Raw genomic sequence first — 23,096 nt, 5'->3', positions numbered from 1 at the left:
CTGTTTTTAATTTAATAATATTATTTTATTTAAGGCACAAAGAAAAAAGCTCTTGAACCGAGGAATATTATTTGTTTCAAGATCTTTTCGATTTTGATATAAGGAAACCCGAAAATGTCTCTGTTCAAGAAATAAAATACTCACAAGACTTTCAATCTAGAATTTTGAAAATTTACTTAACATTCTTGAACCGTTATTGAGGTTCTTGATTCAAAAATTTGTTTTGTTTATCGTTATATAATGTCATTACAAGAGTTTAACGAACCCACACAACATCTTACACGGCGTCAGTACGTATATAAGGAAGCTATCCCCCCAACAGGAAAAGCAATTCGGAAATGTCGTGTTTCCTGTATGATTAGGCTTGTAATATAATTATACTGACCATTTGCATAATTTATCAGGTGCTACTTTGTTTTTATCACATATATGTTTACATTACGGGTTTAGGTAGGATAACGTCGGGCGAGAGTACGTTTATGCCATACGCAGGAGAGCGAAAAGAAGCAAAAAATTCCAAAAGTTTTATATTTAGGAAATATTGAAGTTATTTATCATTTAGGCACATACGTTTACTATTTATAGATTTATTTATTTATTAGGCTTGTAATATAATTATACTGACCATTTGCATAATTTATCAGGTGCTACTTTGTTTTTATCACATATATGTTTACATTACGGGTTTAAGTAGGATAACGTCGGGCGAGAGTACGTTTATGCCATTTGCAGGAGAGCGAAAAGAAGCAAAAAATTCCAAAAGTTTTATATTTAGGAAATATTGAGTTATTTATCATTTAGGCACGTACGTTTACTATTTATAGTACCTTATAAGTATTTTGCATATAGTGGTAATCATGAAATAAAAGCGTTTTTATTTTAACCATATCCGTTTTTGATGAGTAAATGTTAAACGTACAATGTATGACATGACACAACATTTTGGAAATTTCACGATTTTTATGATAATTTTCTGTTAACAGAGTGTCATTTATCCTATAGTAAAATGAGGAGGCCCAACATTTTTTTAAACTGATTAGTGTCAATTAAAGCATACATATTTTTTACTATTTCAGAAATCATAAAAAACGATTTTTCTTAAAAACACACGGTATGGTATGGCCAAACGTATTCTCAGTCGACGATCGACGATAAGCGTCTTCCCTATTCATATAGCGGTGGCATCCACAAATCAAGCGTTTCGTTCGCTACGGCGAAAACGAATGTCATCTTGATTCTGGGGACCTACCGGGAAAATCGAAATTCGCAAATTGCGGGGATCTTTCTCTTTTACTCTCACTAAGACGTAATTAGAGTGACAGAGAAAAATGCCCGCAACCCGCAATTGACGAACTTCGATTTTCGCGGTAGGCCTCCTACTGTATTGCTTTTTCGTACAGTAAAGTTGGGAGTAGTGAAAACGAATGTTAAAAAAAATGTGTATTATTTGTGTAATGTTACTCGACAGTGGTTTAAGTATAAGTATTTTGAAATTGTGATTTTAATTGCAGACCCATAAGTCAAAAAAATAAAGACATAACCGTTTAATGATGAGTTTAAGACCAATCCTTGGAATTATTTTCTATCGAACCAATTTTGTCTAATGATGTATCGAGTACAACCACGGTCTTTGAAATACATATGATGAATACATATGTTTTATTTACTTTCCTAAAACACATAGTTTTTGTTAAAAAAAAAACTGCTTAAGTAACATCAATCTCAACGAAATTGGGTGTTGTCAGCCTCTTAATAAAATAAGTCCATGTGTTCACCTTATTTCAGCGGATTTAAGTAAACTAATGTATACATATTTACGACAGTTACTACTCGTAATCTGGCCGTGTAATTATGGTGTAATTAGTGTTTTTACTCAAATCACAATCAAGTATCATCATCGAGTAATTACTGATGACGTCACGATACAGATGATACGAGTGTTACGTTTCTGTCTGATTTACTGCGAATTTATTATGTACACTGAATTATTTGTGTCGTTTCCAAGAAAAAAGTTCCATTTTGTCGCTTGCCATAAGGACGCTTTGACAGGTTATTCATATAGAGATACAAGCAAATCCTGTCCTTATGGCAAGCGAACAAGTGGGACCTTTGACTAGATTACGACACATTTTTTATCAAATACATACGCCTGCAAGCGATAATACATTTTTTCCTTCAATTTATAAATTATGTACAGTCAGCATCAAAAGTAGCGGATCAAATAACGTTTCATAAGTATCTACCATTCTGTAACAGCTTAACAAAAAGTGATGTCTTTAATATAGAACAACTAAGACTGTAAAAGATATACTTTTAAGCGCGAATTTTAGAAATTTATCTATATTTCCAAAAGTTATCCGGAATGTCAGATTCTTTTGGCGCGTTGTTTCATCCGCTACTTTTGAAGCTGACTGTACACTCAAATGCCAAAAATATATTTTTCGAAAACGCTCGAAATAAATATTTTTTGAACTCAATTTCAAATGCTACTGTTATTTTGTCAATTTTTAATTTAAATAGTCTATCAATTAGTCAAATGCGATTAGTAGGTACGTATAAGAAAATTAGGCTTAATCATTTAAAATTATCTTCGAAATTTAAAAAGGGAGGTGGGACTCCCCTCTGCTGCAGCGGTGGACAAAACTCCACTCTGTAGCAAAATAACAATGTATTTAGGTTAAAATTATTTTGTTATTCCCCTAACACTATTTTATAAGTTAAATGAAAATGTAAAAATGTAACTAACAACTATGAATTTTTTATCCGAAATAAAATCATTTTATTTACTTATTATTATTTATTTTATTATTATTTATTAATTCAGTTCAATGCTTTTCATCGTCATATCGTCGGGTGAGAATACGTTTGTGCCATACGCGACTTACATTTGCAGGAGAGCGAAAGGAAGCAAAAAAAAAAATCTTTTACTAAAACTTTTATATTAACCAACTTAACATAACATTTAGACACATATGTTTACTATTTATAGTACCATACAGATATTTTGAATATAGTGGTAATCATGAAATAAAAGCATTTTTATGATTGCCATATCCGTTTTCGATAAGTAAATGTTAAACGTACCATGTATGACATGATACCAAGTGTTAGATATGTCACAATATTTGAGATAATTTTCTGTTAATAGAGTCACAAAGAGTGTATTACTCGTATCCTATAGTAAAATGCGAATAAGGTACAACATTTTTGAAAAAAAAAAATTAAACCGATTAGTGTCAATTATAGCATATTTTTTGTTATTTTAAGAACCAATCGTTAAAGAACGGTTATGTTCAAAAATGAATGAGACACAAACGTATTCTCATCCGGCTATATTGTTTTTATAAAAAAAAAAAAAAAAATGTTAGTTACATCAGAACTCCGTCATGCTTGAGATAAATACGTAAATGAAGACCATAGTACCTACTATAATGAACAAAACTCGAAACTTAATGATAATGACACTAGAGGGCCTCGCTAAGATAATAATAGTTCATAGAAAACGCCAATGGAAACTAAAATAACCTATGGAAATAGTCACGTGACTCCTCATGCTATCTCTGTGGCTACCACCAGTTCGGCCCTGGAGGCCTACCGCGAAAATCGAAGTTCGTCAATTGTGGGCATTTTTCTCTGTCACTCTAATTACGTCTTAGTGAGAGTAAAAGAGAAAGATCCCCGCAATTTGTGAATTTCGATTTTCCCGGTAGGCCACCTGACATAAACGCTATCTAGAACGTAACTTACTTTCTATGCATCTCGCTCGTACTCGCATATAAGTGCGAGCGAGATGTATAGAAAGTATTAAATTACGTTCTCGATAGCGTATATGTAATATGTAATTCCGTCTTAGTAGAGTAAAAGAGAAAGATCCCCGCAATTTGCGAATTTCCGTTTTCTGAATTTTCGGGTACTCAAATCCTGGTAAGGGTATTATTTATTTTTATGATGAACACGGATATTTGTTCCAGAGTCATGGGTGTTTTGTTACATACCATTTTTAATATTTATAATTATATATTACATATATCGTTGTCTAGGTACCTACAACACAAGGCTTATTGAGCTTACTGTGGGACTGTCAATTTGTGTAATAATGTCCTATAATATTTATTTATTATTATTTATTAATTTTTGCTTTTCGTTTCGATCTACGATTGTTACCTTGGCTAGGCCTCTTTGTGTAGCCAAAATTGTGTAGCCTGTCATTTACATGAAACGTATGTTTGCTACAAAGAGCATATAATCATTACGTTTGCTGTTATTTGGCAAAAAATCCGATCTCGGTCGGTCACTACTGATTATATAGTATCGCATACAAAGATTCCAGTAAATCGCTGAAACTATCAAAACATCATCGTCTTATCAAATAATTCAATTACAAATTCAATTATAATTAATTTTGATAACTTTTGCTATTCAGCTTATGAATTGAATATTATTTTTACAAATGTTTGAAACGCAATAACAAATGGTAATTTTCTGAACACGTGATATAATTAATGCAAATATACACGTGTTAAAAAAAAGCAGATAATTGTTGAGTTCTGCAATTCTGGAATGTTCAGTATTCTGCATTTTTATTTAATTTAATCGTACCTATTAAAACATTTAAAAAAAAAATTACTCTCCCATAGAAAATGTCCATGTCAAAGTCAGACAGCCAAAATGTATGACAATTTTTTTTTCGCGATTTCGCAATTGGGCCGGTGAAAAATTATTATTCAGCCCGTAAATTATGGCACGCGATTAAATGAACAATCTGTATAGTTCTATATAAATAGTTACCTATATAGAAAAACTAAACGTCAATAACTTATTCAGAAATATTTGTAATAAACATACAAATGTATTGGGTCTATTGCCTGAATAAATAAACATTCATTCATTCATTCAAATCAAATTCAGGATTCGAACCCTACTACTACTACCGACTAGACTAGAAGGCTGTCCTGGCAGGGATCGGAAACCGGTATTTTTTGTATGGGAACGAAAACGGTATTTTTCGTTCTTTGTTAATTATTTCATTCCTAATCGGGCAATCCAATAATACGAAGTCGGTATCTAAAAACACAACTGAGTCCTACATTTTGAGTATAAAATAAACCGAAATATATGGTTATTTCGATGTTTTTGCAAAAAACCGGTTCCGATCCCTGTGTCTTGGTGGAGTTGTGGTGGTCCGCAAACCACAGACGACAGATTTTTTGGATTCCTAGTAATTAGAACCATTTATAACGTGCGTTTCATCCTCATTAGGTAATTTAATTAATTAGTTAACACAGTGCACTATAAGTACGTTGACAGCTCACATCACTGACCCCGCATGCTCATTAGGCTACCAAATAAATTACTCTTTGTTTGCCGCAATAAACCGTTACTATCTACCAATAAACATTCAATAGGTAGGTCGAGTCAGACCAAGAGAAAAATGTAACGATTTCCATAGCACACGCAGTGCACATTATGGAAGGTGGAGGAAAGGAAATAAATCACCATGTACCAAAAAGTGATATCAAAAAACCTTAAATAGGTGGCGCTACAATACCTAGAATACTTGAACAAAAACATCAAATCATAGACAGCGCACTTCACTCCGTCACTAAGGCCTAGGTTCTTAGCTACTCTTGCGGTACTCTGGAGAGATTTGGAACTATTATTTATAACTACTATTTATAGTTATTAGTTATAGCTGACAGCTGGACACTTTTGCAACAGTTCTACTATAAGAGATTTCACTCCTTTTAATTCCACACTCCATACCCCAGACTGTGAAAGTGTTATTCCAGATTATATTCCTTACCTCCACCTTCCATACTACCAAGTTCCCAACGTGTCACAGCTGTCACAAGTGACCATCATGTACGAAATACATTGCCGCGTTTAATATTTTCTAAAATTAATTATGCTCTAGTAGTTAAGACTAACGACCCAATTGGAGAAAAAAAGATCGTTTATATGTCGTATAATTAACAGAAGCAGCACGATTCGAGCAACCAATGTCACTTTGTCGTTAGAAATAGCGTAGATAGATCTTATTGTGATCACAGCACAGCGGAATCAAAATAAACGTCAATTTTGACATGTCGTTTAGTTATCGATCTTTCCAAGTTCTTAAACGTGTCTGAATTATTCTTCGAATCAGGCCGTAAATTATAAAAATCTTTCAGGATTGTTGTATACCATTAACTACGACCAAATAAGTCAATCAATCTAGTTGAACACTTTCACTGCCAGCGCGAGCTACGCGCTACATTCGTAGCCGATAACACGTTTTTTCCGCATTGTAGCGGAAAACGAATACGAACAGAGAACCCGCCTAGCGGGTTGCCGGCAGTGAATGTGTTAATAGTAAACTCAATTAACATTTTCATTGAACCGGAGATGTAGAGCATTAAATGAGTGTGACTTTAATCGCATTATATAATCCTCGATAGCGCTGTAAAGTACTGATAACTTAAACTGATAAGTATTTGAACTGTAATTATTCACGGAAAATCACGTTTTCAATCAACATATAATTTTAAAAGAAGATAATAAGTATTTAGAAAATATCGTATTTGAGGCTTTACTGTATGTAGTATGAGTAGGGTCAGCAACGCGCATGTAACACCCCTGAAGTTGCTGGTGATAGGCTACGGTAACCGCTTACCATCAAGGGCGTATGTTTGCCACCGACCAGGTATAAAAAAGTATAATTTTCTTGGTAGTTAAATCTACAGACATCGAATTTGGGAGTACGTACGGCCCGATTCGACACGTTATTACGATGATTAAGACACGTTTAAGATCTTTAAAAGATCGATAACTAAACGACATGTCAAAACTGACGGTTATTTCGATTCCGCTGTGATCCCAATAACATCTATCTACGATATTTCTAACGCCAAAGTGACATTGGTTGCCTGAATCGAGCTGCTTCTGTCAATTATACGACATACAAACGATATCTAAATGAGAACATATCTACACCAGAAGTTATCCTTATCGTATCTCATTCTTCAAATTCAGAAAAAAGTGTACCCAATAAGCGTGCGAAGTTAAGAAAAGTTAATGACTGGCAGTTTTGTGACGACAATTAATTTACAATGTATAAAATAAGTTTTTGGCAAAAATTTCATTTTTGGTACAAGCTTTTATTTCTGACTGTACTTTTTTTCCACAGGCAACTAATACTCATCGAGACAATTCTAAAAACCCCAAACACAATTAGATTGCGTTGTTTTATCACAGAGTTCCTATGGCTACCTCCTGTCTCCATCATCAGATCAGCGTGATGGTACCATAATATTGCATTGTAACCCGACTTACATATGTATGCAAATCTTCAGCTTCATCGGAAACCGGAAAGTGGGTCAAATTTAAATTGCACGATTTGTCCCATACATACTAACAGGGCAAGTTAAATAAAAGCTTCTAATATAAAGGCAATAAGTTGATTCCCATAAAGATTTCATGCTTAATTGTTGTAACAGAACTGACAGCGATTAACTTCTCTTAACTACGCACGCGTATTTGGTACACTATTTTATGAAAACTCCCATTTATAGGCGGATTTATTATTGTCACCCTAGAAAAAGGCGCTGAATTCGCGAAAAAGGCGCGAAATTCGCGAAAAGGGCGCAAAATTCGCGAAAAAGGCGCGAATTGTAAATCTTCAGTTGATGAACCTACCATGTTTACTTTTGAATCTGTAGTCTTTACTGGCCTTTAAAAACGCTTTTTTATCTACCATCATTTACTGCAACACATATTTAATTTCAGTTCTATGCTGCAGTCACGTACTATGTGTTATTCATTTTAATTGTTTAGTATTCAGTTACCTACTTTGCAACGTTTATTTTTTAATTATTATAGCACTGGCTTTTTTTAAAACAATTATGGAACGGATAAAATTGGTTTTTAATCCCACTAAAACATAAAATTGCTTGTTTATTTTTAAATCACAAAAACCACCGGCCAATATTCCACTTATAAAAAAAATCTTTAATGTTATCAAACTTCCCTTTAATTTTTTCTTATTGATTATACTTGTTTTAATTAACTAACATTATAAAAAAAATTATCTCCTGTCACTAATTCTATACTTACTAAAAGATCCCAAACACTAAAACTTAACATTTTACTTAAACCATTCACTTTTGCATTCGGCCAGCACAACACTTCACCCTGGCAAAACCATACAAAAAGAAAACACTTCACATTCAAATTTCGAATAGTTTTTTTTTTACATACCGACGCCGGCGATCACGTATTGCCGCCACAGCTGTCCCTTCTCCATGGTTGGTCTGTTGGTTACTGGCGCGCCGGGCACCGGGTCGTATGAGTAAGTTCGCTCGTCCATACGTCACGGCACGTCACACTACGTGCAAACCCGATTTTTAGCTGTAACAATATTATATGTTTATATTATAAAATGCAAAATACTACCTGGATTTTGATGCTAAAATACGAACATGGGAACTCGGTAATGAAACTTCGTGACACAAATAAGAGTTTTAGGCATACTTACTTTACTTTTAGTTTTTATTTTGTTTTCGTCCATCTGGACAGGCTAAAGCTCTAAGCTATACTGCCTTCTTTGGTCAGGTTAGAAGACTTAAGGTCCAATTCGAACTTTAAGATACTTTTAAGATTCTTCAAACAAAAACGTCAGTTTTGACACTGACATATCTAATCCATATCGTATCTTCAGGAAATTTTTGACGTATCTTAAAGTTCGAATCGGGCTGGTTATCACTACAGATATGACCTTTTCATACTAAACCGCCGAACCGATTAAGATGGAATTTGATATGGAGATAGCTTGAGCCCCGGGAACGACATAGACATACAATAGTTTTTATCATCATCATTCCAAGCTGACGAACTCACGGACAGAAACTTCTTAGTAGGAAAATAAAGAGGATACTTTTCAACTGATTTTAGAGAAGAAAGAAATTTTTAATTTCACTCATTCGGAAGAATTCAAACATTATGGTTTCAAATGAGTAGAAACTCTACTGACCATAACAATAGGGTTGAAATTTAATAATCAACATATTGCAAGTACAGCCAGCAACACAAGCAGCCAGGCGGGCGAAGAATACAAAATGATCCGAACACATCTTTGTTGTCAAGAGATGAAAAGGCGTATAAATAATTTTGGTCACCTTGCCCGCTTAGCCACTTCTGCTACTGAGTGACTATGTACGGTCAGCAAAACGATTAGCTTAGCGTCTTTCATACTTATAGCTTTGCTGACTGCCCCAACACATGCCCATCATTTGACGACCGGTCTGGCCTAGTGGATAGTGACCCCGCCTATGAAGCCGATGGTCCCGGGTTCGAATCCCGATAAGGGCATTTATTTGTGTGATGAACACAGAATTTTTTCCTGAGTCATGGGTACCTTCTATGTATATAATAATGTATTTATCTATATACGTATGTATATCGTCGCCTAGTACCCATAGTACAAGCTTTGCTTAGTTTGGGGCTAGGTCAATTTATGTGAGATTGTCCCCAATGTTTTTTTTATTAACATTCTGGCATTCCCTTTGTTATTTACTTTTTTGACGTTTTGATGCAATGTGTTGATTGATCTTTTTATTTTAGTTTTTCCACCTTCAATATATATATTCTATTCTATGTTTATTAGAATTAGACTAAGCGATTTTGATACCCGAGACTGTGTAAGTGTTATTCAAACGTCAATTTTGACGTTTGAATAACACATGCACATAGTCTATCACATGATAGACGTTTAAAATAACACTTGCACAGTCTACCTAGGCTACCAAAATCACTGCCAACATAACTTTGTCTAACTCTATTTATTTCTGTTTGACGATAATAGTATTCATGTCAATTTACATAACAATTTATAAAGTAATACAATGAGTAAATAAATCTAAATATAAATCATCTAAAATTGAGGATTTATATCAAAAACATTGGATATTGCCCAAGTTTACTTTGTAAAGCATTCAACAAGTCTTAAATAGCATCTGCAATTTACTTATAGAGAATGCTTACTATAATAAAACATGTATTTGTAGGCATGAATATTAATTGCCAGATTAAATTATTCATTACAAGAAATCATGTAAATCGTATCTCATGTAGGTATACGAGTATCGCAGTTATAATTAATCAATCCAGCGCTTTCTTCATTTCCGTCTTTGGTAATTCTAAAATCAATTGCTTGTCTTCCCGTAAGCAGGAACTGTGTTTCGTTTCAATATATGCCGAATATTCGGTACTCGGCGAAAACCACTATTGGTGGCATCTCTAAAAAAACATCGTTAGCGCGCTGTAGAACTCCATACAATATGCAGTCACAGTAAAATAAACTACACTAGCGCCATCTATCGATGAATTTCGAAATTGCTGAATAGACAGTGAAGTGTCAAAATCAGATAAAATATATAATTTCATTTTTATCACAGTCACTATAGTTAGGGAGGCGAGGTAGCTAAATGGCGTAATTCAACGGCGCCGTCGAGACCTATCAAAATCGAAAGATAAAATAATTTCGAAAAGAAAAGCTCGTATGTTAAAAACCATTTTAGCGGTGGGTTTGGCGTGTACGGTTTTTCAAAAATGTTAAAAAAACCAGTTACTTGGGCATTCTCGAGCGCGTCAGATATTCATACTACGTATGCCCCAAGTGCCTCTGATAACAACGGTATACTAATCTGCCGGTTTGCGTGGTGGGGGTAGGAATACAAAGTAGTCAAAATACAAAAAAAAAAAATTTACTCGAGCGCGTCAGATTTTCGGAAGGGGTGTTAAGTAGGCCCCAAGGAAGCTCCCTTTAAAAAAACTGACGATTTCGGCGTGACGATAAGTTACGATGAATTTTTGAAAATGCAAAAAAAAAAGTTTTTTTGAAATACTCGAGCGCGTCAGATTTTCATAGGGGAGGTTTATCTCGGTATCCTGAAAGCATATTTTCTTAATCTGACAAAAATGTTGACCGAAAAAGGTTTTTTGGTTTCTTTTTTTTCTTTCTTTCTCGTTGATAAAACGGGGATTTTAAGAATGACAATAAAGCGATAGATGCAACCAACGTAAATGTAGATGAAATGTAGTACGAATTGTATAAAAAAATGAAATGATATAAAAATTGTATTACATGTTTATGGCAAATTCCTCTTTTTTGCTTCAATTCTTCACTTCGTTTTGCTTACGGTACGTTCAAAAAACAATTTGAGGATCAACAGGCTATTGAATAATATACATACATGAAACTGTACATGTTAATAATACTTTTGTATACAGATACGCGTAACTTTTTCCGAGTCCACGAAAATTGTCGAGAAGCTTTAGAAAAAAAAAATTTTGAGATATAATAAAAGTCACATAATTTAATCATAGTTATTTAATATCAATTTTTTTTAACACCCTCAGTTTTCGAGATATACTCAAAAAACCGGGAGTTTGAGTTTTTATGATGCTTCAAGTCAAAAAGTTTTAACTTTGGACAAAAATGTAAAGAGACCTTTTTTGTGTAAAATAAAATTACCTTTTTTGTTTATTTAAACTTTTTTTTTGTAAAATGTATCGTTCGCGACTTATATGCCGCAACGCGTTTTTCGGAAGACGAAATGGCTCCTCCACACTTCCGGTCATGCGGAAACCGGCAGATTTTGTATTTTTAGTAAGTTTTAGATTATATTCTTCAAAATAAAAATAAAAACAATCGCGCTCGAGAATGCCGGATTAACGTTTTTTTTTTACAAGTTCGCGACCCTATAACTCGGCGGCGTCAAGGACTTATCGTCAGATTAGTTAAATTTAGTCTTAAAACACTAAAATCAACCCCCAATATCTTAATCTGACGCGCTCGAGTATTTCAGACTATCGATTTTTTTTTACTAATCTGATCGTCTATCCTAGGCGCGCGTCACTACATATAGAGCTAAATACTTTACAAGGTTATTCTATTAGGTCTAAGGTATCTCTCATATCTTAAACTGCCACGCTCGAGTATTACCGAAAATTCCCCTATTCGCCTCCCTACCTACTACAATCGATCACATTTTATTTGATTCTGTAAGATCTAAAGAAACGAATTATCGTGCTATTGACGTGTCATGTAATTCGTAATTATGCAGTTAAAACAATATAATTTTTAGGTTTCCGTACCCAAAGGGTCAAACGGGACCCTATTACTGAGACTCCTGTCCGTCCGTCCCTCCGTCCATCCGTCTGTCTGTCACCAGGCTGTATCTCATGAACCGTGATAGTTAGCCAATTGAAATTTCTACAGATTATAGAATAGAATAGAATAATTTTTATTCGTAGACACAAAGACAAGACACATTAAATTATATGATATAACAAAAACAAAGGAAGTATAAAGTGCCTCATCTCAGCATGTTGCTGGTGGCTTCCAGCGCTGATCTTCCGATGAGACCATCAAGTGAGAAAAATCACGAAAGGTAACAGACAAGAAGGAAAAAGACATAAAATAATATAGAGTGAACAAATTGAAAAACAGATAAAAGATAACGACTAAATTAAGTAAAGATTATTTTTATATCAAGCATCGTAAACATAACACTGTATCGGTCCGGTCCAACCATACCTTGGCTGAACATTACAGCTGCATACGCAACAAGCGCCAACGGTAGCTACACGAACTAAAAGGCAATGACAGTCATGACAGACCAGACCATTATCGAACGTCCATTTTATCAATTTACAAGATTTTTATATTATGAAAACAGCATCAGAGGAAGACGAATACTAACATAATAATACTCAAACAAGTATGGCATAACAGGAGTGGTGAACAATTGCTATGCAGAAGGAACAAAATTATGTATTTCTGTTGCCGCTAACAAATAACAACAAATACTAAAAACAGAATAAATAAATATTTCTTTCCAATCTCGAGGTTCTCGTCCAATCATCGAAGTTAAGCAACGTCGGGCGGGGTCAGTACTTGGATGGGTGACCGTTTTTATAGTTTGAGTATATCTTTGAGAGCAGGAAAAGATAAGTTTCAGCCGATGTAACAAAACACGTGCTCCTTTTCCCCTCTCAAACATATATTCAAACCAGCCATTAACAAGCAAGTTGCTTGAGCATCACTTTCTATAGGACTTAAAAGATTTAGTAAATTTTTAGTACTTTGGAGGACAAATTTCTCCCAATAGGTTGAGTTTGGACAACTAAAAAATACGTGTGCGTTATTTTAGACTACCCTATAACATATATAAATAGAAATCAAATCGGAACCGGACAGTTGGGTACCTTTCCTTGTACAGTCAAGTGTAAAAATATGGGTGTATACATCTTACTCAAAAATATGTCCCATAGCATCTTATTCCAGTGTAATAAGAGCGTAGTACCATATTTATGAGAATAGATGTTTCTTTCGATACATATTTTTGCACTTGACTGTAAGTATAAATTGTATTGTATGTTTTTAAATGTTATTTAATTTTAGTTCTAATTAATTAACTTTATAAATTATGGATTGTTGATTGTCTGAAATAAATGAATTTTATTTATTTATTTATTATAAAACGGGCACAGAGAATCAGTATTTTGCGCCATGAGTTGTTGAGATACTGAAAAGCAATTCCACAGTCACATGTTATCATAAAAAGACTTGATGTCATAAAAATTAAAATACAATGTCCCATCTTCAAAACTTTTAATAGTCTCTACTCCTCCAGTACACTAATTATCGCCTATTCTGGTCTAAAGATCCATTGTTATTTGACTGTAGGTTAGGTCTCGCATTTTAAGAAGGCGAATGGAACGAATTATGAATGAAGAGAATTTACACACATCAAAAAAAGTAACTATTAATGTAAGAATTCTTAATTTAAATTGACGCTAAAGCTATCTTGTATACGTGGTGACGTGTGTGCCTTTTCTTTCGGTGTATGGGGGGTGTCCAGCTGGCAGCTGTAAATAGTTCGCAATCTCTCCGGTGGCGCTAGGGTAGCACACAGACATGACATGAACTTAGACGTTATTGACGGAGTGAAGTGCGCTGTCAGTGATTTGAATTTTTTTATCAAAGTCTAAAATTTGTTCGCGATGTATTGTGGTCACATTATGGATTTTTGTTCGAAATAACTGATTTTGTATGATTGATTGATTGTGGCTCCACATATTGAAGGTCATTTTATGGAAGGTCACTTTTCATATACATATGTGGATTGTTCTCCTTATTTCAATGCAATATCTATAGTCAGACCAAGCTAAGTTGGCAGAGATTTTGATAGCCCAGCCTGTGCAATAATTAATAATTTATATAATTTGATAGGTGTTTGACGTTTAGAATAACACTAGCACTGTCTGGGTTATCAAAATCGTTGCCAACTTATCTCGGTTTGACTCTACCAATGCTTCGGACGAGTGCTTATGCAAACGTAGTCCCCATTTTCCTCCCTGATCCTCCAATTATACAGTAATAACGCATACTGTAAGTCTATTGACATTTTTAGATGATATTAAAGATTTGCCTATTAAATTATTTAAGCGTAAACTTAAGAACTGGCTCATTCATGAATGTTTTTACTCTGTTGAAGAATATTTCGATTACTTTAGACATCAAACTCGACACTTTATGATATAATTAGTTATTGAATCTGTATTGTAGTTATGATATTTCGACGCAGTTACATGCATCTTGTTCACGGGTAGCTCAATAAAAACAATATAAAGGTAATCACGATTTATATCCCGGTCGGTTTAAGTGTAGTAAATTGAAATTGCATTAAATTGTTGTTAGATTGAATAAATGAAATTTAGAATAACATGTAGTAGGTAGTTTTATTTCTGTATTTTTTATTTAAAAACATTGTACTACCTACTTGAAAGAAGTACGCCTACCTTTAAATAATTATGTACAACTATAAAAGCTCCTACATTATATAATAATCAAAAAATCAAAAAAGTCAAAGGAAGTGATATATCTGTGGTTAATATATACTAATATTGCGTAAACATATTTACCTACTGTTAATATCAGGCTGCATTGACAAGATGCCAATCTTTCACGCTCCGTAACGTGGTTATCTCTTTCTATCACTCTCCCATATTAGTGCGACAGAGACAGTTGCGTTTCTTTCGCTATACGGAGCGCTAACGATTGGCATCTTGTCTACTCATCCAGAGAGGAAAATGAGGACTGGAAGACAAATAGATGAAACCGTATTTAAGAAAAGTAAATGCATATTAATTCATACCATGTTAATGAAGGTAAACAAATTTTTAAGATCTTGTGGCTAAAATGGCGAAAAAACATACTTATTTTGATATTAATCTTGCCAGGATTTTAGTAATACATACACAAGAGAAAACCGAGTTTAAATCTTTTTAAGGTAAACTGATAATAGAAGGTAAATATTTTTGCGTTTCGTTTGTTATGTTTACATCAATTTATTTACGTCCCAAAAACAGATAATAAAAACGTCTTTATCCTTCGATAGGTCAACGGTAACGTCCATCGCAACATATTTTTATTGACTAGTAAATGCAAACCAAACTGAGGGTCATATCTCTATCTCCCTCACCCTACCTACGACCACGCGAGCGTGAGTGAGAAGTTTTACGACCCCGGTCGTCAATTCGGTTTGCTTTTACTATATTTTTTTTTATAGCATATACGATGCAGTCAGATGGAACATTGGCATTAAGTCCGTCCATGAAAGTTGGAACAAATAAATAAAACATACAAATCTTTAAATAAGTGTAGCTATCCACTATGCGCAATTTTGATTGCCAAAAAAATTGTTAATTTTGATTTACAAGGGGGCAAAGTTGTTATTTAACAGCTCGCTCGAGCTAATATTGATACCCAATGCAAGTGAAAGATTCCAAAATTGAACCACGAGCGCAGCGTGTGGTCGAGAGTGGGATCTTGAGCGTTGCGAGGGTTTCAATGCACGAGCATTAAACAAACTTTGCCTCTGAGCAAAATACCAAACAACCAAATCCAAATGAACGTAAAAAAAAAAATATCATTTAAAATCATTATTTAAAAGTAAATTCCACCAGCTAATATAAGGAAACAACTAAAAATTAGCATCTGATTACTTTGCCCCACATGTGAATAAAATGCAACTTTCTCATTAGTTTTTAAAAAATCAAGAGGGCCTTTACCGGTTGATGTGGTGAATAAATATTGATTACCTTTATTTAAAATAATATTAAGTAGTCCATTTTGTAACAAGGGGAACATTTTGAAATTTTGGATACGAGGGTGGCAATTAAAGACCCGAGTTTGCACCCCTTTATATTATTATTCTGACCCCCGGAGTTACACATAATGTTTTTTTATCACACTTGCGTAGAAGTAACTAAATTTTAAGTGAAATGATTTATAAATAATACGGTGACATGTCTAACATTCATCCGCCATTTTGTAATTTCTTGATAGGTTAGACATCGAAGGCACAGAGATATTCAACATTCAGCCACGATTGAAAATTAAGTAAATATATTTTTAACGGCAGTTAAATTAATCAAATTAAATAATTTTAAGCGTAAACAAAAATATTAAATTATAAACGTCAGTATTTTAAAAGTAAAACTCATATATATGTATACCTACTTGGTTAGTATGAATTAGTGACAAAATTTGAAAAAAAAAGCTATATCTCCCTAGAGAGGGAGTCCCCACGGGAACAAAATAGACCTTTGTCCGTACAGCTGTATGAAATAAAATCTTTTGCAAGTGTGATGAAAAAATGATTAACTGAATACGTACTACATTTCTGCCCTTGTATTGCAAACTATGTAAGATGTACAAATAAAGAGTATTGTACGCACCTTAAAATATTAAGCCTTTTAGTGCAATATAGTACTTATTTACGTTTATGGTTCATGTTCATATCGATTGCAAGATACCTGAGCCCTTAGTGTAAATTTATTCGATGGCGTAACGTGACGTTCGCGTTTGCGTTAATTCTCGTTTAGTATGGGATTTAGACACAGCGCGCCAAGCGGAACGTTTTGGAAACCCAACATCCCATACAAAATGAGACAACGCAAACGCGAACGTCACGTTACGCCCTCGAATAAATTTACACTAGGGGCTCTGATCTAACTCTCTTAACTTTTAACTAAACCAGACCGAAGCTAAAACCAGTGGCAGTAAATATCTATTTACGTTACAACAATGTACCGCCATTTATTATTATGTTAATACATTTGGTCCGAGAGCTGGTAAGGTAAAGTATGAGTAGGTATTTTTATTATAATAAAATAATTTCTGTAAAAATGTCAAGTTGATTTTCGCAAAACATTTTTGCACGCCTCTGGCTTGGTTTGCATCCGACCAAATGATCTGCCTTATTACCAATGATCGGAACTATGGGAGTAAAACTTTAACAAAACTTATCAAGCGGACGTAAAACGAGTGCTTATAGCCTTAAACATATTCGAATATCTATGAATGTAAATATTTTTATGGCTGTAAGTACTATACTATTCCTATCCCTATGGACATTAATATTTTTAGGGCTGTATGCACTATTTTATGTCCGCTTAACAAGTTTTGTTAAAGTTTTACTCCCATAGTTCCGATCACTGCTTATTACTCATTAGACAGAAGCGCTGGTGGCCTAACGGTAAGAGCGTGCGAGTTGCAATCCGGAGGTCGCGGGTTCAAGCCCCGGCTCGTACCAATGAGTCTTTTGGAACTTATGTACGAAATATCATTTTATATTTACCAGTCGCTTTCGGTGAAGGAAAACATCGTGAGGAAACCGGACTTATCCCAACGGGGCCTAGTTTATCCTCTGGGTTGGAAGGTCAAATCGCATTCGCTTTCGTAAAAACTAGAGCCTACGCCAAATCTTGGGATAAGTTGTCAACCGGACCCCAGGCTCCCATGAGCCGTGGCAAAATGCCGGGACAACGCGAGGAAGAAGAAGATATTCAATTATAGATTGCCTCAAAAAAATACGAATTTAAATATATAAGACCATATTTAGCACCGTTACCTCCAGCCAGGTCTGCAGTTGTGAGTAAGCGTATGATAGAAAGAAGTATAAATAAATAAATATTAGGTATAGGACACTATTACACAAATTGACTAAAGCCCACAGTAAACTCAATAAGGCTTGTGTTATGGGTACTTAGACAACGATATATATAAATACTTAAATACATAGAAAACACCCATGACTCAGGAACAAATATCCGTGCTCATCACAGGAATAAATGTCCTTACTAGGATTTGAACCCTGGATCCTCGGCTAAGTAAGTATTATGAGACTTTTCAGCTTGCCTCAAATTCCTACCCTAAAATATCTACCAGCTCCCCTACTAATTGTATAACAATAATTCTAACAGGCCTATTGTTTGATATTTGAATGATAAATTACTTTGAACATCAGTCATGCGAAACAAGATGCAAATCACATTTGCCGCTTTGCAGTTCCAGCGTTACTGAGAAAATGAGTGATATCATTGTCAGTCACCATGACAAAATGAGTATAGCTCGTGTCATCCACGATGACGCGCAGATCTGTCAAATCTAACCTTTAATAGCATGACAATACGGGTCAAGGCACGCGTCATCGTGAATGACACGCTCTATAAGGGCTCCTCTACATGATGGCCCATCATACGCCAGTCTAATGGACGCAGCTATGCAGTGGAATGAGATAGCAATATCATGCTCCCTCTAACGCATAAATGCGTCCCTTGGACTGGCCTACGCTGGACCATCGTGTAGAGGAGCCATAACGGAGTTGAACTTTCCAATACTCCCAATCGCGGCAGCAATGCGGCAATGACAGCACCGCAATGCAGCAGCAATGCGGCAATGACAGCACCGCAATGCAGCAGCAATGCGGCAATGACAGCAATGCAATGCAGCAGCAATGCGGCAATGACAGCACCGCAATGCAGCAGCAATGCGGCAATGACAGCACCGCAATGCAGCAGCAATGCGGCAATGACAGCAACGCAATGCAGCAGCAATGCGGCAATGACAGCAATGCAATGCAGCAGCAATGCGGCAATGACAGCACCGCAATGCAGCAGCAATGCGGCAATGACAGCACCGCAATGCAGCAGCAATGCGGCAATGACAGCAATGCAATGCAGCAGCAATGCGGCAATGACGGCAATGCAATGCAGCGGCAATGCGGCAATGACAGCAACGCAATGCAGCAGTCACGCAGCGCTGCAGCGTTTCTATATCGTATATGCGTTGTAAACAGTCAGTCATTCAAATGGATAGATAGGAAGATATATTATAATACTCTTTATTGGCACACCTCAGTAAAAAGATACAAGAAAAGAAAAGATACAATTAATAAAATAAAGAATAGGATCAGGCGTGACTTTGCGGAAATCCATGTTAATTAAAACAAAAAATATTACTTTGCTAATCCGCGAAAAGATAACGTGCTAGTCAATCAGTGCTAACCCGTTATACCTATTTGCGTATTTTTACATGCAATTAAAAGTTCCCACCCTCCCACCGCAAAAATAAATACGCAAAACAAAATCCACCGCCGAAAGTACAAAAATCGACACGTATTTCGCCTATAGGGAGCGTGCATGAACTGTAGGAGGCAGCACAGGAGCCTTCAGATTTTTGGCGCGAGGCGTAAATGTGATGTGTTTTGTTCCGATGTAGCCCACAAGATGGCAGAACCTACTATGCACAAGAAAACACGTGACGTCTACATGTGCATGTTTATGGTTCCGATTCAGGCCACAAGATGGCAGACCCTCCAACGCGCACGGTCCCTATCTACGAGGCATTCTCAGGAGCACTGATTGATTAGCAAAGTAATATTTTTTGTTTAAACTAATTAGTCAGTCATTCTACAAAAATTGTCTATACTAGTATGAAATAAAATCTCAGATCTGTACATATATGGCTACCTAATATTTGCGCTGTATCAGAATATTACATTCGAATTGTGACTGGGTCATTCTACAACAATCTCATTCAGGGGAATACCCAGGGGGCCATACCTATTCGCAAATTCCCAGGAGATGCCGCTTTATTAGCATCTCATTTTTGGTGACTGTATAAAGGATGCCTCACGCTAGATAGGCCGGGCCCGGGCCGAGGCGCCCGACTCGTAATTTTCTATGACGGCTGATCGGTGATCACGTGGTGCTTTCCACAGAAAACGATGCGCTGGAAGCTCATGACCGGCCTCGGACCGGTCTAGCGTGAATCATCCTTTATCCAAGCCAAGTGCCATCTACAACCAAAACTGCTGAGCGGAATTTCCTGGGAATTTGCGAATAGGTAGAGCCAGGGGAATGAGATTGCTGTAGAATGACCCAGTCACAATCCGAATGTAACATTCTGATGCATAACAAATATTAGGTAGCCAGATATGTACAGATCTGAGATTTTATTTCATACTAGACTATTTGAAGCTTGGACTCTGACTCAGAAAGAAGAGAGCAAGCTCTTAGTGACGGAGAGGAAAATCTGGCGGAAGATTCTGGGACGTATCAGAGATGAAGATGGAACTTGGAGGCGTAGGAAGAATAGCGAGTTAGAGGAGCCGGTTGCGATGTGAGAGGATCGTGCTGTGGGGCACCCGGGTGGAAAAGGCCCGTCTGAGCGTCCCAGATACCGCTGGAGTGACGAAGTTCTAAAAGAACCCTCGGAATACCCAATTAGCGCGAAGTCACACAGGATAGGGCAGAGTGGGGCTTGTGTCAGAGGTACTAGACTATTTGATAGTCCCACTGCTGGGCATAGGCCTCTCCCCTGTTTTTTCATGACTCCAGATTTTGAGCTTCTTCCGATCAGTTGTCAAGGAAGATGTTAAAGTGGGACGACCATCAATAAACGGAAAGAAATGTCCCTTTGCAAAACTAAGTCCCATCCAAAGGTAAGTATATGGTCCCATCTCCGAGACGTTTATTTTGTAAATCACTCACTTATTAATCGGTAAGAAAAATAAATACGTACATACGTTAAGATGTTCCTTACTAAAGTTTTGTATCTCTGCCAATAGTAAACAATGGAACCACTAGATATACGGCACACCACACGCGGTGACTGATTGTACAATTTTCCGCAACAAGCGTGCGACAGGGTACATATGTACAAGCTTCTAAAACATGTTTTGCCGTACAGGTAACTCGAAATTTTGGTTATTTGAATGCATATAGCTCTTAACAATAAGAGGAAAATACAACCGAAATCTATGTGAATACGACCAATTATCATATAAATGTATCTAAACTAAAACCAAGCATCTTCGTATTGTAGTCACGTTGCTGTTGTTGCTGTATGTTTTCCTTCGCGGAAGCCTCCATTAGCGCACTAAAATTATCTGATTCTAATCTGCCTCATTACCTAGGTACCTAGTTATCTCAGGTATAAATAAAGAATGTAGTCGCGATTAGGTATTTTTCCCAGTGGAATTGTTGTAATATTAAAACGAGACCAATTTGACCACACAAACATCAATGCTCTTAACTGTCCATCGGTGGACCTTATCGCTTTTATTTTTATACCACGACGGTAGCAAACAAGCTTACGGCCCGCCTGATGGTAAGCAGTCACAGTAGCCTATGGACGCCTGCAACTCCAGACGTGTTGCATGCGCGTTGAATACTGTAGACCCTCGGGAAAACCTCGGCAGGTAACTCATTCCACAGCCGGAGCGTCCATTTAGGTTCGAGGGTGTGTGGATGGACACCATGCCGACGGCGAGCGGTGCGGGGATAGAAAGTAGGCGTGGGCATCATGTCAAACAATTCTTCAGAGCACAGCCCATTGTACAAGCGGTAGAACACACACAAGGGGGCAAAGTCTCTCCTTAGATTTTAAGGTTCAATACCGCTTGTGAGTTTGGGATCGTCGACGAAGTTTTTTTTTTATGTAATAGGCCGCAAACGAGCAGACGAGCCACCTGAGGGGAAGCAGTCATCGCCGCCTATGGACATAAGCAACATCGGAGGAACCACTTATGCGTTGCACCTTTGAGAACCCTAAATACCTGCTTCTTGAAGAACCCCATGTCATAGCGCAAGGGAAACACCTCAGAAGGTATCTCATTCCACAACTTGCACGTTCTGTGCAAAAACGAGCGAGATGCCCGTTTGTTCTTGGTTTGCCACGTGTCGAGAAAGTGAGGATGAACTTTGTTTCTTTGGCGGGAGGTGCGGTGATAAAAACGCGACGGTGGCACCAATTCAAAAAGTTCTTCAAAACATTCTCCATAGTACAAAAGGTAGAACAGGCACAATGAGCCAACGTCTCTCCGAAAACTAAGAGTTTCCAAACTGACTGTGAGATCGGGGTCACCAACAATACGAACTACCCGACGTTGGATGGAGTCAAGTGGAAGAAGTTGTCGGTGCTCCAGACCAGAGGAGAGAATAGTCGGTACTCCATATGTGGTCGAACCTGCGCTTTGTATAACGAAAGCCGGCCTTTGGACTGGGTCGAGGGGCCCAAGCTGGCATCCAGGTGCTTCTGTCCAAAGGTGACAGCAATATTCCATATGGGGTCTGTCTTGCGATTAATAAAGCAACAGTCTTTGCCCTGTAGTAAAGTATCGCATTGCTTTATTGAGCACACCGAATTTTGTAATATTGTCCACCGATGGACAGTTAACAGTGTGGGCGATGGTACACTAACATCAAAATATCAATGATGTCATTAAGTTATCGTGCGTCTCGCTCACACCAATACATATACGAACAAAGTAAGAGCGAAATGCACGGTAACAAAATAAAAGAAAAAAAGTGCGATAACTGCATTTAAGCATGCTATATAGAGGTAGGTAGATCGTGTCATTCACAAAGACGTGTGCCTTAACTCGTATTGTCATGTTAATAAAGGTTAGATTTGACAAATCTGCGTGGATGACACGAACTATAACGTTACAATGGAGGTGGTAACCAATATTACATGCGCGTTGCTACTTCTTTACACGAAGGTATATGGGGATTCACTGTGTGGACTGGGGGCCTAGCCAAAAGCTTTTTTGTCATTTTATTAATTGTATTTCCTGTGTGTATTGTGGCAAACAAATAAACGGATTATCTATCTATCTATCCAAAATGACAATTGCACAGCTGAAAAGTTCATATCTACATTATGAATGGAATTCATTCACAACCCCTTACCGCATGTAATAACA

At 36.4% G+C, this 23,096-nt stretch overlaps 1 protein-coding gene across 3 annotated transcripts in view; it reads right to left on the bottom strand.

Annotated features, from left to right (window-relative positions):
* LOC133529714 (facilitated trehalose transporter Tret1-like) overlaps positions 1 to 23,096 on the bottom strand; it is a 78,560-nt gene that overhangs the window by 37,863 nt on the left and 17,601 nt on the right. For 2 of the 3 annotated variants that reach the window (XM_061867508.1, XM_061867509.1), the window contains exon 2: positions 8,236 to 8,385. In XM_061867508.1, coding sequence (XP_061723492.1) covers positions 8,236 to 8,344 — 109 coding nt within the window. In that variant the 5' untranslated portion in view covers positions 8,345 to 8,385. Of the gene's footprint in view, positions 1 to 8,235; positions 8,386 to 16,782; positions 16,925 to 23,096 lie in introns of those variants that run through there. The other variant, XM_061867510.1, reaches the window with a different exon arrangement.

Source organism: Cydia pomonella, chromosome 21 (assembly GCF_033807575.1).
Source record: "Cydia pomonella isolate Wapato2018A chromosome 21, ilCydPomo1, whole genome shotgun sequence".
Lineage (NCBI taxonomy): Eukaryota > Metazoa > Arthropoda > Insecta > Lepidoptera > Tortricidae > Cydia > Cydia pomonella.
Note: the sequence above shows the minus strand (reverse complement) of the source record. Positions and strands in the feature narration are given on the sequence as shown.